General features: G+C 40.2%; 1 protein-coding gene across 1 annotated transcript; it reads left to right on the top strand.

Annotated features, from left to right (window-relative positions):
• The first annotated feature begins 7140 nt into the window (after positions 1 to 7140).
• LOC127757070 (disease resistance protein RGA5-like) lies at positions 7141 to 9638 on the top strand. The gene is made up of 2 exons (XM_052282494.1): positions 7141 to 9153; positions 9299 to 9638. The coding sequence occupies exons 1-2, from the start codon at positions 7285 to 7287 to the stop codon at positions 9326 to 9328; spliced, it is 1899 nt and encodes a 632-aa protein (XP_052138454.1). The 5' UTR covers positions 7141 to 7284; the 3' UTR covers positions 9329 to 9638.
• Positions 9639 to 10065: the final 427 nt, after the last annotated feature.

Here is a 10065-nt window from a genome sequence, read left to right as displayed (position 1 = left end):
CGGGATAGAAACCAAAAGAAACCCGAAACATGCCTTCCCGAGAAAGGAAACCTGAGACCCGACGAAAACAGATTCGGACTCGGATCTTGACGGTCTGACCAGCCACATACCTGCGGTCAGACCGGACCTACTAGCCGGTCAGACCGCCCACATACCTGTGGTCTGACCGGCCCTATGAAGGAAACCCGACATTCCAAACTTTGGCAATTTTCCCCTATTTTAACCATAGATGCCAAATTTGGGTGTAAACACATGCCCCCCTGCATTTTTGATGAACATCGTGAATCTAAAAGCATAAAACATGTTGTCTTAGGGCGATAATCCAATTACCGGCCACAGGACTTTCTAAGCATCTTGCCAAATGCTAGGGAAGTATTTCTTCAAGTATTTCCCATAGATTGCTCTATGAAAACACCGTCTTGAAGTGCCTCCATCTCTTTCAAAGTCTTCAAATGCTTATCGATGACGTCTTCAAAATTACCTCCCATCAAGGTCTTGTAATCTTCAACCGACAAGTCGTCGTGCTTGAAATACCGAAGAGAGCCAAGATTTATCTTAACTGGTAAAACGGCTTTTGTCCAGAAACCAACTCAAAAGGAGTGACTTTGGTAGCACCATGCTTAGATATTCTATGAGCCCATAATGCTTCCGAAAGCACTTCATGCCACTTCTTCTGATGTTCTTCAATCTTCTCTTTGACTAATTTTAACAATATTTTATTACTCGACTCGGCTTATCCATTACCCTAAGTGTAGTAAGAAGAAGAACTCAACAACTTAATATCATGAACTGGCCTTGTCCCTTGAATAGGGGTTGGTCTTGCCCTCTACATGTCCTCCTCCATGTCTAACTCGGGATAGAAACCAAAAGAAACCTGAAACATGCCTTCCCGAGCAAGGAAACCCGAGACCCGACGAAAACAGACTCGGACTCGGACGCTAACGGTCTGACCGGCCACATACCTGCAGTCAGACCGGCCCTACTAGCCGGTCAGACCGCCCACATACATGTGGTCTAACCGACCCTGTAAAGGAAACCCGACACTTTCCAAACTTTGGCAATTTTCCCCTATTTCGCCTATAGCTACCAAATTTGGGTGTAAACACGTTCAACACCTCTCCGCTCTTGCCAAGGTTGAGGTCAATATTATGGGTGATTTCTTGAAGACTTGTTTGAACTATGATCCAGTGGAAGAAACGAGTGATTGCATTGTCAGATGTGTTGAAAGAAGCATTAAAACTGCCGTTGAGACACTCCCCAACCATCCCACTATCAGTTTCCAAACAGAGTATATGAAATGTGAACATTTCGAATCAGTAAGGCTGTGTTTAGTTCCACGTTAAAATTGGAAGTTTGAATAAATTGGAACGATGTGAGGGAAAAGTTGAAAGTTTGTGCGTGTAGGAAAATTCGATGTGACGTAAAAGTTAGAAGTTTGAAGAAAAAAGTTGGGAACTAAACAAGGCCTAAGTTCTCCCTCAGAATTGCTGGCATTAATATTGTTCACAATATCGCATATGCTTGACCATCCAAATATACAATTTCTAACTTATTCTGATACACACTTTATGTGCCTTGCTTTTTTCGACTTCTGTTCTAGCGTATCAAGAAACTAAAGGCATGTTCTGACGGAATGACCCCAAAATCAGAAAATTGAAGAGAAGCAGACAGCGCAAGCACAACAGGACTGTTTCCTCGTCTTCATTCCCCTATGGTATCATAAACAGAATAATGGCATCAAATCCGGGGAAATCGGCCATGGCAACGCTCTAAATAACTGGATATGTTTCTACTAGGAGTCATCGCTCTGATGTTGTTGCTGGATATGTTATATTTTCTTTTTCTTTCTTTGGATGAATCTGGTGCTGGGACTCTGCTTGCTGAAATAATTTTAGTGCTGAGGCGCATGCTGCCTGTCCTTTCTTACTGATTCAGGTCTTCCAGGACCCAACAGATTTTGTAAGACTATTCAAACAAATCTTTGAAACAAACCAAAATATCATCTTCTGACACCAGAACAACCAAGAAAGAGGAACCAATCCAATCACCACAAACACGAAAACACACTTGGTCGCGTTAAAAAAAACAACATTTCAACGCTCACCCACCTTGCTGTTGACCTAGCTGGTGTCGGGAGGTCAGTGAGAAGCGTGTAAAGAGCATGTGAGCAAAGGCATTTTGGTCACTTCACGCCAAAAATCTGGACCCCTAGCACGCCATTAGCACGGATACATTATTTTAATCGGCGCGGTATCCGCTGGCAAATTACCACGATTATGGAGTGTCTTTCCCTAAAAATAAGTTTGTGCGGTGTCCTACGGCTAAAACCACGAAATTAGGATGTCCTGTAGCAAAATTTACCTTCTATATATGAGCTTGTTTCTCACTGTGGTTTGTCTGTACAACTCAGCACATTTGTTTACTGGTTAGTCCCATTTAAGTAATCAATAGATTCTATATGATTTAAAGAGTGTTGAATGATCGACACGATGATTTGAAGTTTCGGTTAAGTCTGATTTCAGCTAGTGTTGCTTGTGACCAACCGGAGGCGTAGAAGTTGATGTGTGGTTTTGTTGGAGAAACAATATTCTGTTCCGTTCTCTTATTTCACTCTTCTTCAGACGCCGTTTGCTCTTGGAATTAAATTTGAAAATACACTGTTTATTTCTTTTTAGAAATATTCAGGATACAATTATTTTAGTATATACCGTCGATGTTGTTAAACAGTTGCGTGAAAATGATAAGGGTGTGATGACGCAGGCGGTCTTGGACGGCGACGATGCAGGACCGCGCGGTGTCACGTGGAGATGGCCATTGCCTGAAACTACTGAGTGCTGACAGTTGTAACAAAATGATGCTTTCAGTCCTATCTTGAGTGATTAAATTGAATAAGTAAAACAGCAACTTGCCGATAAAAAGAAACTGCAAATTATTGGAATCTATTTTCTTTGAAGAAATTATTAGCATCTTTGACTGATTAGACTGGACTACAGTGCCAAGTCGATGTGCTGCGTACTTCCTCCGTTTCACAATGCAAGTCATTCTAGCATTTCCCACATTCATATAGTCATATAAATACGTCTAAATTTATTAACAACTATATGAATATGGAAAATGCTAGAATGATTTATATCATGAAACAGAGGGAGTACCATATACCTCCTTTGCACGGTAAACTTCAGATTTTAATACGCAGCCTAGCTAATTTCGGAGAAACTAGAAAGAATGAGTTTTTTAGCTCCTAACTTCTTATTTATTTTCTAGATTCTACACCAATACTAGATCTCATAATCTAAATGACAGTTTGAATTATTTGAGAGAACTCCCAAACTGAAATTTAGTTTTCTTTATGAAAGAGAAAAAAAAATTAAAAGTGTGCAACTTTTGAAAGCCGGGTTTTACGCGTAAAACCAACTACTCCCGGGATGCAACTACCAAATTGCATTAGCGGTACATAAACTTGTCAGGTGCGTGCAATTTAGTGTATGAACTTATAAAATGCTTGTTTTGGTGCATGAACTTAACTTGGTACGTGCAAACTAAGACTAAAATGGCGCGACAAGACCGATTTTTCTATGTTGAACATTATAAATTACAAATTAGTAGATGACTTGCATGTACATAAAGGTTATATTTGTAAACTTAGATTCCACTTTATCTTTCTTTGTTTCTGTCCCTTGCATCATTACTTAGATTTTTATTTTTTTATGCAATCATTATGCCTTATTATATGTTTATCCTTCTTAGACTAATGTTTACATAGAGTTTAAATCAACAACAAAATCAGCAAGATTAACCTTGCAGTGTGATTTTGACCTTGTTCGCACGCACCAAACAAATTCGTGCACCAAAACGAGCGTTTTACAAGTTCATGTACTAGATTGCACCTACCTGACAAGTTCGTGTACCACCAATGCAATTTACTCAAACAACAACAACAACAACTCCCGAGACCGCACAACAAAAACGACGGAAGTCAGCCCCGACCCCATAGGCCATAGGCGCTCGATCGTATGCTGCCTCGATCGATCGGCGCCTCGGCGGCGGCAGCAGCAGCAGTTGGTCGGCCTCGGCCAGGTGGAGGAGGAGCTGCGGGACTGGCCTCTTTACTCAGGCAAGAATCCTCTCTCTTTTTATCTCCTCCTTCCCTCTCTCCGCACGATTCCTTGTGAGAATTGAGATTAGCCAGCGTCTCTGCTACTTCTCGAGCTAACGTCGTCGTCCACAACCTGATCTAGCAGCTCAGCACGGCGGCACCTGCTTCTTGCGCGGGTAATCCCCCTCCTATTTTCATTGATGCACTGGATTGATTATATACAGGAGTGCTGTTTACTCTACCCAAACACTACTTTTACAGGGGTATTGGGGGTAATAAAGCATGATTATACTTTTGGTGACCGTCAAATTACAGGTGGAAAGATTTTACCGGTGAAAGATATACTATTCCCTCTATTTCATATCATAAGTCGTTTGACTTTTTTTAAGCCAAACTTTGTTAAGTTTGACCAAGTTTAAAGTAAAATTTAGCAACATCTAAAATATCAAATTAGTTTCATTAAATCTAACATTAAATATATGTTTATTTTGTGTTAAAAATAAACAATATATGTTTTTCTATAATTTAGTCAAACTCAAATCAATTTGACTAAAAAAAAGTCAACCCACATGTAATATAAAACGGAGGGAGGTAATATCCCAAAATCCAAACTATGTGCATCATATGCTTGTTTCTTCGTGTGGTATGCCTCCCAACCAAGCATGATAGAAAAATTTTAATCAGGATGTTCTGAGTCACATTATTAATTACTTGGTCGTCACGATCCTCATGTACGAGTAATAGGTCTTCATGGCAGTGTGAAATGCGTCGTGCAATATTCATTATCAAAGCTAATTAGCTCTAACATTTCTTTATTTTGGGTGAATCTAGAGGACAGAAAACAATTAACCCACTGCTGACGTCAAGGTACTCTTCTTACTTGAAAAACAGGTGTTGGTTGTGCCATATACACGATCTGAAATTAGTCCACTCCCAAAGCACCACCTCACTCCAGGGAGCTCACCAGATCGATGAGCAAAAATGGCTGCAGCAACAGCTCTTGTGGGTGTTACCACGGGGGTGATGAAACCCCTCCTGTCCAAACTCACCAAGCTGTTGGGCGATGAGTACGCCAAGCTCAAAGGCGTGCGCAAGCAGATCAAGTTCTTGAGAGATGAGTTGAGCACCATGAGTGTCGCCCTCGAGATGCTTGCGGATTCGGATCAGCAGCTCAACCCAGATATGAGGGACTGGAGGAACAAATTACGAGAGCTAGCCTATGACCTAGAAGATTGCATCGATGACTTCATGTCTCGTGTTGACCATGAGCATGATGGGAAAAGGATGGGCTTCAAGAAATTCTTCTGCGAGTTGAAGAAACTGAAGGCACGCCATGAGATTGCCGATCAGATCGAAGAGCTCAAGATCTGTGTGATCGAGACAAGCGAGAGGCACAAGAGGTATAATTTTGACCAATTAGCACACAACTCTAGCACTTTTTGCACTGATCCTAGGCTGCCGGCATTCTACGAAGAGGTTGGTAGACTTGTGGGGATCGACGGTACGTCCTAAGGAGTGTATCATTGAGCTGCTAGCTATGGAGATGAAAGGATCTCTAAAAGTGGTCTCTGTTGTTGGTTGTGGAGGTCTTGGTAAGACTACTCTTGCAAAACAAGTCTATGACACAATTCAAAGCCAATTTTCTTGTACAACTTTTGTTTCAGTTTCACAAAACCCTGATATGAAGAGGATTCTAAAAGATATTGCTAAAGGAGTAGGGATCTCTTCTCATACTCTGGCGGATAATGATGAAAAGCAACTCATTAATATACTCCGAGAGCATTTCAAGAATAAAAGGTATGCCTGATTATATTATCAATGATAATATATATGCATGCATACGAATTAATGCCCTACAGAAAGGTTTCAACTGTGAAATGAAATTACCATTACTACTTCTTGATGCAAATGAGATGTGTATATCTTAATTGGGGTAAACATTAACAATTTTCTTATCTATAGGATACTCCCCCTAGTCACAAATAAATGTTGTTTTCTGGGTTTTGAAATGGCTTAAGGGCTTGCTTTGACTACTATATCTGTGTTTCTACCGTTTGCAAACCACAGTGAAATTACATTACATCATATTTGTTTCAGCTTATATATTGTATAAGGTAGCTTGCAGTTATCTGAAATTTACTCTTGCATGAAACGTTAGCACTAGCACGTATACTGCAGTGGCATGCCACATCAGCACTCAGCCCACCACTTTGGTCTAGCTGCACTGCGATGATTTGGTTTGGCTGGAATACTGTTCAATCGATGCACAGATCAAAACCCATTCTAGCACAGGGCAAATGACCCTCTTGTCTTGCCCTTTTCTCTTTTGAAGCTTGATGGGTTTTGACTCCAGTGCAACAACCAAGTACAAGTGGCGTTTCAATTGAACCATATCGCTACAGTGCAACCAGGACTAAGTGGCAGGCTTAGCAGTCTGCCGACATGGCATGCCGCTACAATGCATATGCTAACGTGTCATTCTAGCATGTCCTTCACCGGGTACCACCTCTACAACATGTGGACCCCATGTGTAAGTAACATTGTGGTCTGCATGAAGTTGTCATTATGTGATAATTTTCTCCGCTATCATTGTAGTAAACTGAAATAGGTCACTAATGTTGTAGCAACCTGATAATTTAGTAATGAAATATGCAGTTCTCTGAAATTTACTCTTCTTGCAATGAAGGTGGGAAGCTGCTTAATTTGTTCGTTTTCTCAGTTACTATTTGGTGATTGTTATGATCCAAGAAGTATTAAATAAGTGTATTAATCCTGGCTTCCATCTAGGTCTCCAAACTTATTATATTTGAGTCTATAAACTTATTAATCATCTTACGCTTGAGCCATCTCTCTACCCAATCCATCGCACTCAAATATTCCATTTCAATTTTTCTGTTCTTATCATAATAATTTGATTCGTTAGTATTTTCGTCTTAGCTAACTGCAATTAATTTTGCCAACATTTTCAATTATTATCAACTTCATGGATTTCAAGAACGAATTACTAATATATGTAAATATCTTGTGACAGATACTTTGTTGTGATTGATGATTTATGGGATGCAAAAGCATGGAAAACTATCGAGCTTGCATTATTGAACAATAATTGTGGAAGCAGAGTAATCACTACAACACGAAGCGTTACAGTTGCATCATGTTGCTCTTCTCAAGATGGTTATATTTATGAGATGAAGCCTCTTAGTTTCGATGACTCCAAATGGTTATTTTTGAAAAGAGCATTTGGTTATGAAAAATCACATTATCCTCATCTGGAAGATGTTCTGGATAAGATACTAGGAAAATGTGGTGGCCTACCATTGGCAATCATTACTATATCTAGCTTGTTATCATATCAGCATGCTATTGATGAATGGCATAGGGTACTTAACGCTATTGGTTATGGACTTGCAAGGGATCCTTATGCAGAGACAATGTCAAATATATTATCGCTGAGTTTCTTCAATCTCCCTCACCATCTAAAAACTTGCTTCATGTACCTAAGTGTATTTCCAGAAGATTATAATATTGACAAACGACGTTTGGTTAGTAAATGGATTGCTGAAGGATTCATTCAGGATGAACAAGGGCAAAGTGCATATAGAACTGATGAGTTGTATTTTAATGAGCTCATCAATAGAAGCCTGATTGAACCTGCTGATGTAAAGTATGGTCAGGCAAAGGCATGTCGAGTTCATGACATCATTCTTGACTACATCAAATGCAAGGCTACTGAAGAGAACTTTGTCACCTCATTAGGATCTGCAGTGCCTGGATGCACTACAGAGTATAAGGTTCGGAGGCTGTCAGTCAACAACAGCAATGAAGAAGATGTCAACATACCGACAAGCCTAGATCTGTCTCAAGTACGATCACTTACTATATTTGGAAATCCCATGCAAACTTCTTTATTTGATTTCAAGTTTCTTCGTGTGTTGGACCTAGTATATAGGGACAGCATGGGTGACCTTTTTGCAAATGTTGAAAAATTGTTTCATCTGAAGTACCTGCGTATCTCCTCACATTTAATGGATTATCTCCAAGAAAAAATTGGAGAACTGCAATATTTAGAAACGCTGGACATAAGATATACCTCTGTGAAGACATTGCCATCAACTATCACAAAGCTTCAACGACTAGCTCGTCTATTTATTAGTCGGAGAACTAGATTTTCAGATGAAACGACTGTTGGACAATTGAAGAGCCTGGAAGAGCTAAAACAATTTGGAGTGTCTCAGTCTGAACAAGTGACGGCCCTCCAGGAACTCAGTAAGCTAACCAAGCTAAGGACATTAAAATTAGCACTGCAGTCACCATTGTCACTTGATGAATATCATAGTTGTGTGGGAACATTATTGCAATCTTTATGCAACCTTTATGATCTGTGTATCGTGGACCAATCTGATAAAAATTATTGTCTTACGTTGGATTCATGCCACATTGCTTCTCCTTGTAGCCTTCGTAAGCTTGAAATCAAAGCAGCACTCACCAAGGTGCCAAATTGGATGGTCGTGCTTGGAAATATTAGAGTACTATTTCTAGCTATCCTGTGTATGGCACCAGAAGATATTGAGAACCTTGGAGCAATACCCAGCTTGGTTTTTCTCGAACTAGATACTCTCGGAGGCACCAATGGAAGGATCATCATTCATGGAAACAACAGATTCATAAGTTTGAAATATTTCTCCTTGGCTATCGGTGCCTGTGGGACTGCACTGGAGTTTGAAGAAGGATCAATGCCAAAGGTTGAGCACCTCAAGCTTGATTTTCGTCTGCACGAATTGGAATGCCTGAATGGTGCTTCTGACTTAGGCATCCAACACCTCCCTGCTCTATGCAAGGTTGAGGTCGAAATTAATTGCAATTGCTTCAAGCACACGTCCAATTTCTTCGATGACTTCGAATTGAAATGTTTGAACTATGATCTGATGGAAGAAACGAGTGATTGCATCGTCAGATGTGTTGCAAGAACCATTAAATCTGCCGTTGATACACTCCCCAACCATCCAACTATCAGTTTCCAAACAGAGAGTGAGAAGGAATGTAAACATTTCGAATTGGTAAGTTCTCCATCAGAATGGCCGGCATTAATATTGTTCACTTTATCGCTTATGCTTGATCATCGAAATGAACAATTTCTAACTTATTCTGATGCACACTTTTATACGCCTTTCCTTTTCCACTTCTCTGTTCTGTTTTATCAAGGAAATGAAGAGATGGACTGTGATGGAGTGACCCAAAAATCAGTAAATTGAAGAGAAGCAGACAGCACAAGCACAGCAGGACCGTATACTCATCTTCATTTCCTCTATGGTGTCGTAAACAGGATGAAACAAATTAATGAAGACGAGCACCGGTGCTGCCTGGGGTTAATTCTTACCCAGTGATCCAGGCAAAGCCGACAGCAAGGTATTACATGTCGGCCATGGCCGCGGTCTAAATAACTACTGGATGTTTCTACAGTTGGGAGTCATAGCTCTGCTGATGTTGTTGCTGGATATATATGTTGCAGTAATGTAGTTTCGTTCTTCTTTCTTTGGACGAATCTGGTGTGCTTGTTGAAATAATTTAGTGCTGAGGCGCATGCTGTTGTTTCACTGATTCTGGACCCAACAGAGATTGTAGTAATTAAGATTATTCAAACAAATATTCTTCCGTTGAAAGTTCTATGAGCTTGTTTCTCACTGTGGTTTGTTTGTACAACTCAGTACACATTTGGTTACTGGTTAGTCTCATCTAGGTGATCAATGAATTTTACATGAAGGTTCTTGTCATTATCTTGTTTCTAGCTATGAGGACGCTCATGCTAGGGCTATGTTTTGTCTCCAACCTAGGATGGAAGCCTTTGTGAGATGACAAGGTTAAGGAAAAAGAAACCTTTTGTCTAACAGAGTGATGAGTGACCAACGCGATGATTTGAAGCCTTCGGTTAAGTTTGATTTGAGCTTGTGTTGCTTGTGACTAACCGAAGG

The sequence above is a fragment of the Oryza glaberrima genome, chromosome 12, assembly GCF_000147395.1.
Source record: "Oryza glaberrima chromosome 12, OglaRS2, whole genome shotgun sequence".
In the NCBI taxonomy this organism is placed as follows: Eukaryota; Viridiplantae; Streptophyta; class Magnoliopsida; order Poales; family Poaceae; genus Oryza; species Oryza glaberrima.
This window is presented reverse-complemented; position numbering and strand designations above follow the sequence as displayed.

Excerpts from the sequence above, each read along its gene's own strand:
- LOC127757070 (XM_052282494.1), top strand. The coding sequence starts at position 7,285 with ATGAAGCCTCTTAGTTTCGATGACTCCAAATGGTTATTTTTGAAAAGA. Across the intron at positions 9,154-9,298 it reads AATGTAAACATTTCGAATTG|GAAATGAAGAGATGGACTGT; the intron begins GTAAGTTCTCCA and ends TGTTTTATCAAG.